The 18,248-nt window shown below is 42.1% G+C and overlaps 1 protein-coding gene and 1 long non-coding RNA gene across 2 annotated transcripts in view; both read right to left on the bottom strand.

Annotated features, from left to right (window-relative positions):
• The window catches only part of LOC120353297, a 49,280-nt gene that overhangs the window by 983 nt on the left and 30,049 nt on the right, over positions 1 to 18,248 (bottom strand). The window lies entirely within an intron of this gene.
• Positions 14,872 to 16,857, bottom strand: LOC111057445 (retrovirus-related Pol polyprotein from type-1 retrotransposable element R1). Its single transcript, XM_022344870.2, has 2 exons — positions 15,019 to 16,857; positions 14,872 to 14,944 (listed from the first exon to the last, which is right to left on the bottom strand). The coding sequence occupies exons 1-2, from the start codon at positions 16,750 to 16,752 to the stop codon at positions 14,930 to 14,932; spliced, it is 1,749 nt and encodes a 582-aa protein (XP_022200562.2). The 5' UTR covers positions 16,753 to 16,857; the 3' UTR covers positions 14,872 to 14,929.

Raw genomic sequence — 18,248 nt, 5'->3', positions numbered from 1 at the left:
GTGTGTTTGAAATACAATATTGGAAAAATAATTTTCATTGGTTAAGGCTAGGTTGCACAAAAGCCGGTTAAATTTAACCGTGATTACTAGACGAGAACTAATCAGAGAAGGCGGGTTTTGAAAAGACGGCTTCCTTGATTGGTTCTCGTGGAATTAATCACGGTTAAATTTAACCGGCTTTTGCGCAACCGGCACAAAGACTAGAAATTGAAAATACGGTACATAAGTAAAATTTAAATTAGATAATAAACATTTAATTGAATTAAATAATACCTGAAATAATATAAACTGCTGCATCTTGAATTCTTGAATATAAATTATCAACATGGAAAAAAGTGACACAAATACAAAAATGTAATAAAGATAACAGATCAATTAAATGAATTGACAATTAGTAAGACACGGGAGTCCCAAGCCTTATATTATACTAATCTCTTGACAAAAATGCATTAACAACAAACATAATACTCATGAGTCACAACTAATGAACGTATTTTTCCTAATTCTAATTCTTCACCCCCATCCCTAAGTTTGCTGAAGGCACTACAATCCAATATTTGCACAGCCAGTCTCATAGAACAGATCAGACCAGGCCACAGTGTAACACTACCACCTGCTCATCAAATTAGTGCTGTACTCAGCCCGCAACCATCATGAAAAAGCTGTGGCACCACCACAAAGGGCACTGATCAAAAATGAAATACTCGACCGACAACTGCAAATATCCTACTGGGACCCTGACAACTCAAACCCTATTCATGGTGGTTGTCTCACTCCACAGCCATCCATAAACCACATCAAACAGTGGCACATGTTCGTCCAGTTGTTGGCATGCGGAATGCGATCTGCAGGTCAGTTGACTCTAACTTGAAAGCACCCATTGACTCAGAACCAACCGGATAGAACATGGCACTGCCGAAAGGGTCGGGATGAACTGTGTCATAATAGTAACCACCATAAACATCCCGGCCCTAGCTTGATATCTGTGTTGGAGGCAACTTGAATGAACATATCTTATGGCAACCTAAAACTATCAACTTATCAACTAAGATTAGTGATAAATTTAGCCCCAAAACTATCAAAGGATAGCTTCGATCCCCCCGTATCCTGCCAACCAGCAAAGGCTGGAGGCAATTTGAATGAATATATCTTATGACAACTTGAAACTATCAACTAAGATTAGTGATAAATTTAGCCCCAAAACTATCAAAGGATAGCTTTGATCCCCCCGTATCCTGCCAACCAGCAAAGGCTGGAGGCAATTTGGATGAATATATCTTATGGCAACCTAAAACTATCAACTTATCAACTAAGATTAGTAATAAATTTAGCCCCAAAACTACAAAGGATAGCCTTAATCCCCCCGTTCCCCTGCCAACCAGCAAAGGCTGGAGGCAAATTGAATGAACATTAGGCAACTTAAAACTATCAACTTATTTACTACGATTAGTGATAAATTTAGCCCGAAAACTATCAAAGGATAGCTTTTGATCAACTTTGCCAACCAGCATAGTCTGGAGGCAATTTGAATGAACATATCTCAACTTAAAACTATCATCTTATTAACTAAGATTAGTGATAACTTAGCCCCAAAACTATCAAAGGATAGCTTTGATGCCCAGTTCCTCTGCCAACCAGCAAAGGCTGGAGGGAATTTGAATGAACATATCTTATGGCAACTTAAAACTATCAACTTATAAACTTAGATTAGTAATAAATTTAGCCCTAAAACTATCAAAGGATAGCTTTGATCCCCTCTTTCCCAAGCCATCCAGCAAAGGCTGGAGGCAAATTGAATGAACATTTGGCAACTTGAAACTATCAACATGATAGTTTCAATTGTAATAAATTTAGTCCCAAAACTATCAAAGGATAGCTTTGATCCCCTCTTTCCCCTGCCATCCAGCAAAGACTGGAGGCAAATTGAATGAACATATGGCAACTTGAAACTATCAACTTGATAGTTTCAATTGTAATAAATTTAGCCCCAAAACTATCAAAGGATAGCTTTGATCCCCCCTTTCCCCTGCCAACCAGCAAAGGCTGGAGGTAATTTGAATGAACATATCATATGGCAACTTAAAACTATCAACTTATTAACTAAGATTAGTGATAATTTAGCCCCAAAACTATCAAAGGATAACCTTGATCCCCCCTTTCCCCTGCCAACCAGCAAAGGCTGGAGGTAATTTGAATGAACATATCATATGGCAACTTAAAACTATTAACTTATTAACTAAGATTGGTGATAAATTTAGCCCCAAAACTATCAAGGATAGCTTTGATCCCCCCTTTCCCCTGCCAACCAGCAAAGGCTGGAGGCAATTTGAATGAATATATTTCAAGTTAAAACTATCATCTTATCAACTAAGATTAGTGATAAATTTAGCCGCAAAACTATCAAAGGATAGCTTGATCCCCTCGTTTCCCTGCCAACTAGCAAAGGCTGGAAGCAATTTGAATGAACATATTTCAACTTAAAACTATCATCTTATCAACTAGATTAGTGATAAATTTAGCCCCAAAACTATCAAAGGATAGCTCTGATCCCCCCTTTCCCCTGCCATCCAGCAAAGGCTGGAGCAATTTGGATGAATATATCTTATGGCAACCTAAAACTATCAACTTATCAACTAAGATTAGTAATAAATTTAGCCCCAAAACTACAAAGGATAGCCTTAATCCCCCCGTTCCCCTGCCAACCAGCAAAGGCTGGAGGCAAATTGAAATAACATAGGCAACTTAAAACTATCAACTTATTTACTACGATTAGTGATAAATTTAGCCCGAAAACTATCAAAGGATAGCTTTTGATCAACTTTGCCAACCAGCTAGTCTGGAGGCAATTTGAATGAACATATCTCAACTTAAAACTATCATCTTATTAACTAAGATTAGTGATAACTTAGCCCCAAAACTATCAAAGGATAGCTTTGATGCCCAGTTCCTCTGCCAACCAGCAAAGGCTGGAGGGAATTTGAATGAACATATCTTATGGCAACTTAAAACTATCAACTTATAAACTTAGATTAGTAATAAATTTAGCCCTAAAACTATCAAAGGATAGCTTTGATCCCCCCTTTCCCAAGCCATCCAGCAAAGGCTGGAGGCAAATTGAATGAACATTTGGCAACTTGAAACTATCACATGATATTTTTCAATTGTAATAATTTAGTCCCAAAACTATCAAAGGATAGCTTTGATCCCCTCTTTCCCCTGCCATCCAGCAAAGACTGGAGGCAATTGAATGAACATATGGCAACTTGAAACTATCAACTTGATAGTTTCAATTGTAATAAATTTAGCCCCAAAACTATCAAAGGATAGCTTTGATCCCCCCTTCCCCTGCCAACCAGCAAAGGCTGGAGGTATTTGAATGAACATATCATATGGCAACTTAAAACTATCAACTTATTAACTAAGATTGGTGATAAATTTAGCCCCAAAACTATCAAAGGATAACCTTGATCCCCCCTTTCCCCTGCCAACCAGCAAAGGCTGGAGGTAATTTGAATGAACATATCATATGGCAACTTAAAACTATTAACTTATTAACTAAGATTGGTGATAAATTTAGCCCCAAAACTATCAAAGGATAGCTTTGATCCCCCCTTTCCCCTGCCAACCAGCAAAGGCTGGAGGCAATTTGAATAAACATATTTCAACTAAAAACTATCATCTTATCAACTAAGATTAGTGATAAATTTAGCCGCAAAACTATCAAAGGATAGCTTTGATCCCCTCGTTTCCCTGCCAACTAGCAAAGGCTGGAAGCAATTTGAATGAACATATTTCAACTTAAAACTATCATCTTATCACTAAGATTAGTGATAAATTTAGCCCCAAAACTATCAAAGGATAGCTCTGATCCCCCCTTTCCCCTGCCATCCAGCAAAGGCTGGAGGCAATTTGAATGAACATATTTCAACTTAAAACTATCATCTTATCAACTAAGATTAGTGATAAATTTAGCCCCAAAACTATCAAAGGATAGCTTTGATCCCCCCTTTCCCCTGCCAACCAGCAAAGGCTGGAGGCAATTTGAATGAATATATTTCAACTTAAAACTATCATCTTATCAACTAAGATTAGTGATAAATTTAGCCGCAAAACTATCAAAGGATAGCTTTGATCCCCTCGTTTCCCTGCCAACTAGCAAAGGCTGGAAGCAATTTGAATGAACATATTTCAACTTAAAACTATCATCTTATCAACTAAGATTAGTGATAAATTTAGCCCCAAAACTATCAAAGGATAGCTCTGATCCCCCCTTTCCCCTGCCATCCAGCAAAGGCTGGAGGCAATTTGAATGAACATATCTTATGTCAACTTAAAACTATCAACTTATCAACTAAGATTAATGTTGAATTTTAGCTCCAAAACTATCAAAGGATAGCTTTGATTCCCCCGTATCCTGCCAATCAGCAAAGGCTGGAGGCAATTTGAATGAATATATCTTATGGCAACCTAAAACTATCAACTTATCAACTAAGATTAGTGATAAATTTAGCCCCAAAACTATCAAAGGATAGCCTTGATCCCCCCGTTCCCCTGCCAACCAGCAAAGGCTGGAGGCAATTTGAATGAATATATCTTATGGCAACTTAAAACTATCAACTTATCAACTAAGATTAGTGATAAATTCAGCCCCAAAACTTTCAAAGGATAGCTTTGATCCCCCCTTTACCATGCCTACCAGTAAAGGCTGGAGGCAATTTGAATGAACATATGGCAACTTAAACCTATTAATTTATTAACAAAGATTAGTGATAAATTTAGCCCCAAAACTATCAAAGGATAGCTTTGTTCCCCCCGTTCCCCTGCCAACCAGCAAAGGCTGGAGGCAATTTGGATGAAGATTTGGCAACTTAAAACTATCATCTTATCAACTAAGATTAGTGATAAATTTAGCCCCAAGACTATCAAAGGATAGCTCTGATCCCCCCTTTCCCCTGCCATCCAGCAAAGGCTGGAGGCAATTTGAATGAACATATTTCAACTTAAAACTATCATCTTATCAACTAAGATTAGTGATAATTTAGCCCCAAAACTATCAAAGGATAGCCTTGATCCCTCCGTTCCCCTGCCAACCAGCAAAGACTGGAGGCAATATGAATGAACATATGGCAACTTAAAACTATCAACTTATCAACTAAGATTAGTGATAAATTCAGCCCCAAAACTATCAAAGGATAGCTTTGATCCCCCCTTTCCCCTGCCAACCAGTAAAGGCTGGAGGAAATTTGAATGAACATATTTCAACTTAAAACTATCAACTTATCAACTAAGATTAGTGATAAATTTAGCCCCAAAACTATCAAAGGATAGCTTTGATCCCCCCATTCCCCTGCCAACCAGCAAAGGCTGGAGGGATTTCGAATGGACATATCTTATGGCAACTTAAAACTATCAACATATTAACTAAGATTAGTGAAATTTAGCCCCAAAACTATCAAAGGATAGCTTTGATCCCCCCTTTACCATGCCTACCAGTAAAGGCTGGAGGCAATTTGAATGAACATATGGCAACTTAAACCTATTAATTTATTAACAAAGATTAGTGATAAATTTAGCCCCAAAACTATCAAAGGATAGCTTTGATCCCCCCGTTCCCCTGCCAACCAGTAAAGGCTGGAGGCAATTTGAATGAACATATGGCAACTTAAAACTATTAATTTATTAACAAAGATTAATGATAAATTCAGCCCCAAAACTATCAAAGGATAGCTTTGATCCCCCCTTTCCTCTACCAACCAGCAAAGGCTGGAGATAACTGTAAATTTAATTAGAGAAACCATGATTAAAATAAATCTAGTTTCCCAATCCATCTTCAAAGCTATGACCGCGTAGCTCTTGTAACCCCTTCCCTTAGCGACCAGTAAAGGATAGAGGCTTCACCCCGCCAACTAGCAAAGGCTAGAGGCTTTATCCTGCCAACTAGCAAAGGATAGAGGCTTTACCCTGCCAACTAGCAAAGGCTAGAGGCTTTACCCTGCCAACTAGCAAAGGCTAGAGGCTTTACCCTGCCAACTAGCAAGGATAGAGGCTTCACCCCGCCAACTAGCAAAGGCTAGAGGCTTTATCCTGCCAACTAGCAAAGGCTAGAGGCTTTACCCTGCCAACTAGCAAAGGCTAGAGGCTTTACCCGCCAACTAGCAAAGGCTAGAGGCTTAACCCCGCCAACTAGCAAAGGCTAGAGGCTATACTTAGCTTATACGTCAGTCTCAGATATGAACATATATTTCTTAATTCTAATTCTTAAACACATATAATTGTCAAACCCCATCCCTAGTTTGCTGAAGGCACTACAATCTTATATTTGCACAGCTAGTCTCATAGAACAGATCAGACCTGAGCCCGCAACCATCATGAAAAAGCTGTGGGACCACCACAAAGGGCACTGATCAGAAATGAAATACTCGACTGACAACTGCAAATATCCTAAGGGGACCCTGACAAACTCAAACCCTATTCATGGTGATTGTCTCACTCCACAGCCATCCATAAACGACAATCAAACAGTGGCACATGTTCGTCCAGTTGTTGGCACGCGGAAATGCGATCTGCAGGTCAGTTGACTCTAACTTGAAAGCACCCATTGGACTCAGAACCAACCGGATAGAACATGGCACTGCCGAAAGGGTCGGGATGAACTGTGTAATAATAGTAATCACCATAAACATCCCGGCCCTAACTTTATATCTGTGGAATCAGATATCGCTTAGAATAGGGAAGTGTTAGAGAATTCTATCCTGTCTAGACTACTGAAAATATAAATTATCTCATACCACATCCAGTGATCCACATCTCCACTTTGGTAGTAGAGCTGCTCTCCAATGCATTGAATAGCTGGTGGCATTTCCATTGTAATCCACGTGTTTCTCCATCATGGTTTGTTTAGTTGTTCATCAATCCTGTTGAAAAAGACAAAACTTTTATTGATAATCCTATACACAATTGACTGAAGGTTAACTGTTAAATTACATAACAAATTTCAATAGATATACTGTCTAGTAATCAAACTTGGTTCAATAAATTTCTCACAACAAACATGTTAAAGATGAATAATATTAAAAAGTCATGACTTGATATCAAATTGTATTACAAAAAATTAACTAGTAGATTTTGAATAAAGATACACGTTTAAAAAAATCAAGTATGCTTTACAAATTGTCAATGAACAATAAGAATTTGTCTGTACAGATGAACATCATTCCTGTTGAAGAGACAAAACTCTCATTAATATTCCTACCCCTAATTAATGATAAATTCATAATTATTCGAAATTGATAATTTTTATAGCAAAGGAAAGAGGAAATTCCAATGTTTTCTTACAATAAATATATTAGGCCCATATTAAACTAGACAGCCAGAACGCGTGGTAGATTCTCTACCTTGCCACCTCCTCCTATAGAGTAAAGCTGATTATATTACATAAAGGTGCGTACAGACTTTCGCTCTGCTCCGCGACCGAACGTCACTCGAGCAGAGAGCGATTGATGATCGACCGGGGAGCAAGAGTGGAACGCGAGAAGAGCTAACATCTCCCGTAACGTTTATGATCGGTGCGGGGGCGGAGCGATGGCGGAACGAGCGCGGAGCGGGTTGGGGGCGCGTATATTTGTACGCAGCTTTAGATATACCAGTAACTTATCAGATATCACCTTTGGAAGGCAGGATCTCTGTGCCCCTATCTTCTCCACTGCCAGTATAACGTGGACTTCACTATAGTGGTAGGGCGTCTTGTAAACAATGCCGACTTCGCCTCAGCTTGAAATCGGCTTATACCCGTATCAGCTATCCCCTTTAGAAGGCAGGGACACGGCAACGCTGTTCTCTTATCTTCCTCCACTGCCACTATAACGTGGACCTCACTATAGTGGTGGATATTCTTGTAAACTCGCGAAAGGGCAAGACAACGTTGCCGAGTCACTGCCTCTCCTAGAGGATAGCTGATACCAGTATATTGATGTAAGATCGCCATATCCGTCTAGCCAGGGGCTCCGCCCCCCTGGACCCCCGACTGGATTGTCAAAAAATGAGATCAGCGGGCTCGCTTCGCTCGCCTGCATTTTTCATTTGAGCACCATCAGAAAGTCAAAGTACTGATAAAACGCAGAAAAGCTGAGAAAAACGTTGGAAAAACGCTGATTTTAGGCGTATCTTTGATGAAATATTAAAGTCACCTCATCACAAAAATTTTAGACCCTAGCTAAACCTCTGTACCAAATTTGAACATTCTCTGTCTATTACTTGATGAAAGAACTGAGAAAACGCAAAAAAACGCTAATTTTGGGCGTATCTTTGGCGTTATTTCAAATTCCTTCTAACACAACATTATTTCACCCTAGCTTAGCTTCTGTACTATTTTTGAACAATTTCTATTCATTTGTTCTCGATAAATCTGAGAAAAAGCAAAAAAAAAAAAACCGCTGGGAAAACGCTAATTTTGGGCGTATCTTTGACATTATTTCAAATTCCTTCTAACACAACATTATTACACCCTAGCTGTACTGAATTTGAACATTTTCAGTTCATTTGTTCTCGATAAAGCTGAGAAAACGCTGGAAAAATGCAGATTTTGGGCGTATCTTTGGAATTTTTTCCAAATCCGTTCTTAGTGCGCCTCCAAAGGGCCAACTGAGCATACCTACCAAATTTGAACGTTTTTGGTCCGGTAGATTTTTAGTTCTGCGAGTGAGTGAGTCAGTGAGTGCCATTTCGCCTTTATATTATATAGATTCAAGGAAAAATATGTTCAAGTCTTTAAATAATACAATTTCATAATTATTGGGATTAATATTTTGTTAATGAATTATATATCTACATTGTTGAAAATCGATCTGGCAACGATGTGTAGTTAGAAATGAATAGCGCTATCTGCTTTGGCTAATGATAGACAAGAATAGCAACACCATTTTCAATCAAATACTGTCATTATAACGTGGACCTGACTACAGGTATACCCCTCCCTTCAGCCGTGCGAAAGGACGACCTTTCACCTCTTAAAGGTAGGCACACACGGATCGTCATTGGACGATCAGATTTGATGCATTGTTTTCAATTGGAGTGCGCATACCTATCCGCATCGTATAGGCATGCTGGAGTACTCCAGTTGAAAACAATGCATCAAATCTGATCGTCCGATGTGTGCCGTCCGTCCGATGACGATCTGTGTGCGACTACCTTAAAATGGAAAGTTTCTCCGTCTCGTGAGAAGTCCACCGTGGTGTAGTTAGGGGACACTACCAGTGACGGGAAGTGGTCTTAAATTCCACGAGGTCCCCAAGAGGTCGCTCACCCGGTTGTTTGGCCGGCCGACACCGCACCAGGAGTTGTAATCCTTAAGCACTGGCCACACCAACGTCTGCTAGAGGTAGCGAGTTCGCTCCCGCGGTGGTAGTTCAGGCCACATCAAAAAACGTCCGCTAGCGGTAGTTTGGCTTTGTTTTTGTTTTAATGAGTGTGGTTCTCTAGTAGTGGAGGAAGGCTGCCAACTACAGCACTGTACTTCGTCTCGTAGTACTGTTGGTACTAGTAGCTAGTAGTAGAAGTGATCGACAATGGACATGACGTTAATTAATTTGAGCGACCAAAAATCACTTAGAAATAACGTACCGTGGTTAGAGGACAGTAGTTCCGATAGTAATGAGGAAATCATTATGCTCTATTGTGTATCGAAGAGGTCAAAGTGGGTTCACCCAATACACAAGATTCGGAAAATTTATGGGGAATTCCATCATCTTATTGATTGATTGAGTACTTTCTTTATGTAGATTACAATTATACTGCTTATACACTTATATGCAATAGCTTACAATACAGCAAATTATAGATTAATTTACATAATATAGACTAAGAAAATAATTATTGAACTGTATATGATATGAAAAAGCAATTTGTAATATAATAACTATGGATAATTATATGTTATGCGTCTACATAAATTGGCGGAGCTTTGGACATATCAATGTTCATTCTTCGGAAAGAATAAAAAATATCTCCCCACTAACTCTCTACTAAAACGTTAATTTCATTTATTAAACTAAGGATTTATATTAATGGGAATATTGTAAAAGTTTTATTAATATGAATATTTAAGAAAAAAAAACAGAAAATGATAAAGTAAAATAATTATAGCTAGATAAGATCAATTATTGATTAATAAAATGAAGTAGGCTGAAAGTAGATCAGGGTTATCAATTTTCAGTGATATACAGCAGTATGCAGTGGATAAATAAATAAATAAATCTCTCTTATGAGAGATTTGGAGCTGGAGGAGGAGAAGTTCAAAAACTATTTTAGATTAACGCCAGATCAGTTTATTGAAGTGCTATCATTGATTCAAGATGGCATAACCAAATCGGACACTAATCGGAAATCAATATCTGCCAAGGACAGATTAGGAGAGTCTCTGTATCCTGCGCATGCGCTACCAAAGGCGAACTTTTAAAACTCGCTTTCCATGTTATTCAATTGTGCAGGCCAGACCGAGCTCGCTACTCTGCGGTAGTACCACCAGCAGACGTTTCAAAAGTTCGCCTGTCACGGCCAAGTGAAACTACCGCCGAGGTACTCCCTCTGCGGGAGCGAGCTCGGTGTGGCCTGCTCAATTTAATAACATGGAAAGCGATTCGAGTTTTTTTAACTTGGTTACCGCCGCGGGAGCGAGCTCGGTGTGGCCTGCTCAATTTAATAACATGGAAAGCGAGTTTTTTAACTTCGTTACCGCCGCGGGAGCGAGCTCGGTGTGGCCTGCTCAATTTAATAACATGGAAGGCGAGTTTTTTAACTTCGTTACCGCCGCGGGAACGAGTTTGGTGTGGCCTGCTCAATTTAATAACATGGAAAGCGAGTTTTTTAACTTCGTTACCGCCGCGGGAGCGAGTTTGGTGTGGCCTGCGCATTAATCCCAGATGCGGGGTGTATCTAGGCGACACCACCAGTGTCGGGAGGAGGTCGTAGACACCACGAGGACGCCTGCCGTCCCCAATAGGTCGACACCACACCAGGAGCTATAATCACCAGACTGAGTTTAACCGGCCCAGCGCGGCGACCCTGGAAACCTGGAAGGATTGGGCCAGAGGAAGGTGTCGACCAAAGCCTACTCATAGTCTATATAACTGGATTTATTCAATAACACTTCACAGTCTATGCAGAGTTCTTGTTTGGAATACATCATATAGGCTTGCATGAAAAGATTGAATTTTCCCAAAATTCAGCTAAGTGTATATTTTGGCTCAATCAGAGAGAGGAGGGCTTCTTTTAATGGTGCTCGTGAACTAATCACGATTAAAATTTAACCGGCTTTTGTGCAACCGGGTCTCAGCATCTAAGGGTCAAATGAAACAAATTGAGCCTTGGACAAAATATACATTTAGCCGAATTTTGGGAAAACTCAATCTTTTCATGCAAGCCTATAATTATGATGTATTCGAATCAAGAACTCATGTCAACGACAATGTTGTGAAGTTGAATACATCCAGTTAAATAGGCTCGAGTTAACTTTAGCCCACACCTTCCTCTACTTGTGTTCCCGGTGTCGCCCTGGGCCAGTTAAACGTCCGGTCTCAGTCGGCGTGTGGGGACGGCCGGAGTAGGGATTGCAACTCTTGTGTGGTGTCGGCCGGCCGGTGATGGAACAACCGGCAGAGTGGCCTCTTGGGGATCTCGTGTTGTTCTCGGCGACCTCCCGTCACTGGTGATGTCTCTTGGGTACACCCCGGCGTCTGGGTCGGCCGGAATAGGGATTGTAACTCCTTGTGTGGTGTCGGCCGGCCGGTGGTTCGGACAACCGGGTGAGCGGCCTCTTGGGGACCTCGTGGTGTTTTCGGCGACCTCCCGTCACTGGTGATGTCTCCTGGGTACACCCCGGCGTCTGGAGTCGGCCGGAGTAGGGATGCAACTCCTTGTGTGGTGTCGGCCGGCCGAACAACCGGGTGAGCGGCCTCTTGGGGACCTCGTGGTGTTTTCGGCGATCTCCCGTCACCCCGACCTTTGTTATCACACAGCTCGCATGTAAATTGGACCAATATAAAGCTCTCAGTATCTGTCATTAATTTTCCAAACAATTATTGTTATTTTGATTCAATATCTAGGTAAATTCTATAAAGTCTATTAACAATAATAGAACACTAGAATATTGTCTAAAAATATTACTAATTTATTAAAAAGTTACAAACATGTTTCATCGCCTATGGTGTCATCTTCAGTGTGATATTCTTCTTCTTCTTCTTCTTCTTCTTCTTCTTCTTCTTCTTCTTCTTCTTCTTCTTCTTCTTCTTCTTCTACAATTCAAAACTTGAATTTAAATAATATAATTCATCACACAAACATGAAATTAAGTTTTGAATTGTCACACTGTGACTGAAGATAACACCAGAGGTGTTGAAGCATGTTAGTAGCTTTATAAAAAAATCGTGGTATTTTTAGATAATATTATTCTAATGTTTTATTATTGTTAATACGCTGTATTGAATGTACCTACATTGAATCGAAATAACATTTTTATGCTTTATAATTTTATGCTTTGTAAAATTGTACAATGAAGTGAATAAAAGTTATTATTATTATTTATTTGCAAAATGAATGACATGTGTAGACCCTCCGGTCCGGTGAACCTCACCTGAGCCCTTGTGTACCTGATTTACATCATACCACAAAAACGGCTCAGGGTCCGTAGCACCACTGCCAATCGTCAGGTGGGCATCATTGAGGAGTTTAGCCTGGATGCCAATGGAGAGACAAGGTGCCTCACCACAGACGCCCAGTTCCGGCGGTACGTGGGCCAGAAGGCCCGGACGTATCCTCTCCGCTACCTGAAGACTTGGAAAAAGCCCGCGCCACTGCCAAAATGACCCCGACAGAATCAGGGGCATTCAGACAGCAGCCAGGGCGTTTCGGAAAGATGTTACCCGAAACTCCGCCTAGACTGTCGTCTGAGCACCGACAGCAACCCTACCCAAAATCTAAAACCCAACCTCAAACTAAAGTAACCCCACCCAGCTCAGCCATCAACTTATCCCGAAAAACCCAACCCAACCCAAGATACCCCGGAGTCAATCACACACTCATACCACAGCACAGGTCCCGATCCCAGCCCAACTACCCAGGAACAGGCCTTCTAGGCCTCCTAAGACCCATGCTGCCCAACTCACTCCACGCTGGTGCCTATGCTAAGATGATGACGACCACCCCCTACGGTGAGGGGCCTTCACCGCAGGAGAGTGGTATGGGCATTCAACAGTCCAGAACTCTGCCCTTTACAATTCTCAGGGAAGAGCTCCGGACTGGTTCCCCGCGACCAGGCACCAGAGACAGATTCACACAAGGCACGACGTACCATCAACACCATTCACAACAACCATACATACAAACATAACCCCAACCTACAGTAGTCCTTCTCATTACCAACCGACTGAATTACTAGCAAATACTCCCCCCCACAACCAGTTCAACCCAACCAACCCATGGTACTCACACCCAACCTACAAACCCTACGCCTAAACAATGGTGACTCCTGAGGCTCATACACACTACACACACACATTCACACACACGCATTCGGGACTATGCTGCATACCCGCTCCTCAAAAAAACAACAAAATCATCTAACCGGTTATTCTTTAACCAAAATCAAAATAAAAATCAAAATCAAAATCAAAACCACTGAACATAAACATGAGCAACCTGAGCAAGTATGCGACATCAAACCTGGACAAAGTCCTCACGCATACGACCCAATCTCTCACAGAATCGTACAAACAACTTACACGCCTGCACACTACAAACCATACATTCAGACACAAAGCCACACCCAATCCTCTCATACTCTAACACGAATGCCGTCCGGACGACCTCATACCTTGCACACTCAAACATAACATGAGCACTGGACTCATCGACACCACATTCAGGGCAGAGTGGACTCTCCCGCCTCCCCCACCGGTACAAAATATCGGCGAAGTTCCCATGCCCGGTCAAATACTGCACGGAATAATGTGTCCAGTCATAAAACCGGACACGGACCCTCCGACGCACATCCGGGAAGAAGGCAAAGGTCTGCCGCCCAAACTGCCCATTCTCCCAATCATGTTGCCAACAGTCCAACGCCTCATGGTATGCTTCATACTTAGCAGCCCTACGATCCATACCGCCCATACGAAGGCCACATTCACGCACTCTCATTCTACACAAAACACTCAAGGGAAAAACACAAGCAATCACACACAATGAAGGGCCACTTGCAGTCCTATATGCCCTGGTCACACTCTTCAAACATTTCCTCTGCACACCATTCAGTCAACATAGAACTCGATCACTCAAACCATTCGCCCATACCTCACAGCCATACAGACACATCGACTCAATCACACCCCTATAAACAACACGAAGAGCATCTCCCTTGTAGCCCCAATCGCGCCTCGCAACCACTCCACAGCGCGAGAAGACCCGTAGACACCTCTCCTCCAATCTGGCAATGTTGCCCTCCATTCGCAGGTCCTCCCCAAGGGTGATTCCCAGATAAACACATTCACTCACATACCTAACAGGTACACCATTCATACGAACATTCCTCCTGCGAGACAAGCTACGCAGGCCTCTCATACTCATGCACAAAGACTTTTCCAGTGCGAACTCCAACTTAACACTGACGCTCCATTCAAACAGACGGTCCAACACAGCAGTCGCTCGCTCCTCCACCTCAGCCCGCCGATCACCGCCCACCAGCAGCACCAGGTCGTCAGCATAGGCAACACATTCAACATCCACACCCAGATCCATACAAAGCCACTCATCCAACAGAAGGTTCCAGAAAAGGGGACCCAGAACAGATCCCTGGGGACACCCACGCTCCATCATACGCTCCACAAACACCGAGCCACAACCCATACGCACAATTCTACCAGTGAGGTACGCTCGGACCAACCTAACGACATCCAAGGGACACCGGAACCGCCTCAGCTGCCGCATTATGGCCGGCCACCAAGCCGAGTCAAATGCCCCCCGGATGTCAAGGAACACAGCCAACACAAACCTATACCCACACCCACCGACCCACTCAATCACATGCCTGACAGCATCAACAGTACTCTTCCCACCAACAAAGCCATACTGCTTCCTGCTCATGCCTCCAGCAGCCCCGATAGCACTTCGCAGGCTCGTCTCAATGAGGCGCTCCAATAGCTTGCCCCACACACTCAGCAAGGTGACAGGTCGGAATGACTTCACCAGGGATAAGTCCCTATCACCCGCTTTGGGTATAAGAACCACCTCACCGATCCTCCAGGCCGCTGGATACACTCCCTGGTTCAGGCATCGATTGAACAGATCCAAACACACATCTTTCACTCTCCCCCAAGCACGCCAGACAAGGTCAGGTGAGATTTCATCCAGTCCCGGAGCCGTCCCACACTTCATCTTTGAAACGGCAATGGCCAGGGCCTCAGGACTCCACTCACCCACACAAGGCCCACAACCATCCTCAGACACAAAACCAGCACGAACAACAGGCTGTGCTCCCGCATCAACCCGAGCGTCATCACCAGGCAGAAGCTCACACAAAAACGCATTCAAAGTCTCATTCACACCAGCTGTTACCCTCCCTTCCCTACGGACAGTGACAAGCACGCGATTCCTTACACCACCACGAATAACACTTTTATACACGATTCCCCAAGGATTTCGGGCACCCTCTCTGGAGACCCACTGCCTCCATGCATTCCACTTGCACACCGACACAGTATACACGTACATACGACGAAGATTCCTCCAAGCCACCTGCAGTCGAAGTCGCCGCTCCCCCCTTGCATGCTGAAACCGCCTTCTAGCACGCTTCACAGACTTACGAAGATCAGCCAACTGGCGTCCCCACCACGGCACCCGCTTGCCACCATGGCGAACTGGAATAGAGGCCCTGGCAGCACCAAGGACCGCAGCAGTTAGACTGTCAGCCAATCTGTCTACCCCACCACCATCAATTCCATTCATCCGACCAACCAACTCGCGATCAAATGTCAGCCAGTTCGCACCGGAAAGCACAAACCTCACTCGCTCTGGATCTGCCCGTCGGTCATCCTCCAGCCCAACAGACATATGGATTGAACGATGATCGACGCACAGATCCCCCAGTCGCCAAGACACATTCATCACCAGACATGCATCATTACAGAAAGAAACATCCACATTCGATCTACCATTCACAGTTTCAAACGTACAGCGCTCATCCCATTCATTCAACACAGACATGAACTGCAGTGCTACCCAGTCCTCAATTCGCTGACTCCTTGCACAACCGCGACCCGTACCATACCACAACTCCGAACTGCAGTTCACATCACACCCAATCAGCAGAGGAACCCTTTCATACTCAACACTCACTCTCTCAACCATACCCCACTCATCATCATGCACACGACCAGGACGCAAATAAACACTACATACAACCACACGACAACCACCACCTGTCACCAAATCCACAGCCACACAATAAGGAGAAGAGAACTCACTCAGTAGGACTGCACCCAAACAATCATTCAATACAACCACACACACCCAGACATCTATGCCTCGATTCTGGCGGGGCAAACCCACACAGAATACGCGTCCCATGCCCTCTACAGGAACAGTACCCCTAGAGGAGTACGGCTCCTGCAGAAGGAGAACATCCACACCACATGCAACACAATCAGACAACAACTCAATCATACCCGCTCGGCTACGCCCAGTATTGGCTTGAACGATCCTAAACATAACGGGTCGATCTCGCCAAGGACTGTAACGCCGCCTTATACGAGGGGCAGTTGGGGGACAACACAGAGTGGTCCGCCAACCGACCCGCGCGCGAACAATTCACACACACTGGACAAAATGAATGACAGTCACGGTGTGTTTTATATTGGGTGTTAATTTACATGCGAGTTGTGTTATAACAAAGGTTTAAGCTCGAAGCACTCAGAAGGCGCGCCTCTACATTGAAAATCATCTGGTTGGATACTTAGCATCTAAGGGCCAAGCCACATGAAGCGTTTTTTTTCAGGCGTTTTTGCAGTGGTGACAGACGGCAGGCCAGGAAGCTCTCCGATTGGTTGATTATCAGATTGGGTTGCGTTAATCAGCCAATCAGAGTGCTTCGTGGCCTGCCGACTCATCCGCCGCCAGTTCAAAAACGCCTGAAAACTGCTTCATGTGGCTGCCAAAGATAAAATTATTCTAAATTTCTTTACAAATGTATAACATTTTATCGCAATCACCTTAGAAAATTATTGGCTTCAAGAACTGGTTAGCTTTCAAGATCATAAAGTCATTTCCGATGGAAATAAATTGGAAGTTGCATTTGTTCAAATGCTGATGAATAATTATCATTAAACGAAAATTCCAATTAAATGCTGTAAATCACCCCGAAGGCTTCTGCTACTGCTAATATTGACAACAGGGTAAACAGCTAGATGGAAATAATAATTATTAAAGTAATTTCATTTAATAAAATCTGCTGTGTCCTTATTTATACTTTATATGGTTAATAATAATTACTCAACAATTATCATTCAAATTAATATATAACTATTATTCAACGAAAATCCTAAATAAATGCTGTAAATCACCCCGAAGACTTCTGCTACTGCAGACATTGACAAACAGGGTTAACAGCTAGATGGAAATTCGATGAGAACTACTATCCAAAAATTAGTTGCGCCCGGGAATTTTTGGATAGTAGTTCTCATCGAATTTCCATCTAGCTGTTAACCCTGTTGTCAATGTCTGCAGTAGCAGAAGTCTTCGGGGTGATGTAGAGCATTTATTTAGGATTTTCGTTAAATAATAGTTATATATTAATTAGCATTTGAATAAATGCATTCTCTATTTAATTCCATCTGAAATTACTATTTTATTGTTATATATTCAAACTATTATTCGAAAATTTACTATTATTCTGGTATATGGTACAAATAAAAATATCATTTTAATAAATTTTTAAATGACTACGGTTTTATTAGAAAATTTGAAAGCAGCAGTAGTATTTCATGAGATCCAAGAAAAATAAATTTTTGTTTGGTTTAAAAATGTTTTTGTGAATAATGATTATAATTTACAAGTGGAAATAAAATTGAAGTCTTGATTTGTGACCATGATTTGAGTGAAAATTTTGGAAAGCAGTAATATTTTTTGGAAACTGAAATTTAATTTTTGGATAGTTTTTCAAAATATTTTTATGGACTACAAGTTTTGAACATTATGAAAAAGTTGCC

Source organism: Nilaparvata lugens, chromosome 10, assembly GCF_014356525.2.
Source record: "Nilaparvata lugens isolate BPH chromosome 10, ASM1435652v1, whole genome shotgun sequence".
NCBI lineage: Eukaryota > Metazoa > Arthropoda > Insecta > Hemiptera > Delphacidae > Nilaparvata > Nilaparvata lugens.
Note: the sequence above shows the minus strand (reverse complement) of the source record. Positions and strands in the feature narration are given on the sequence as shown.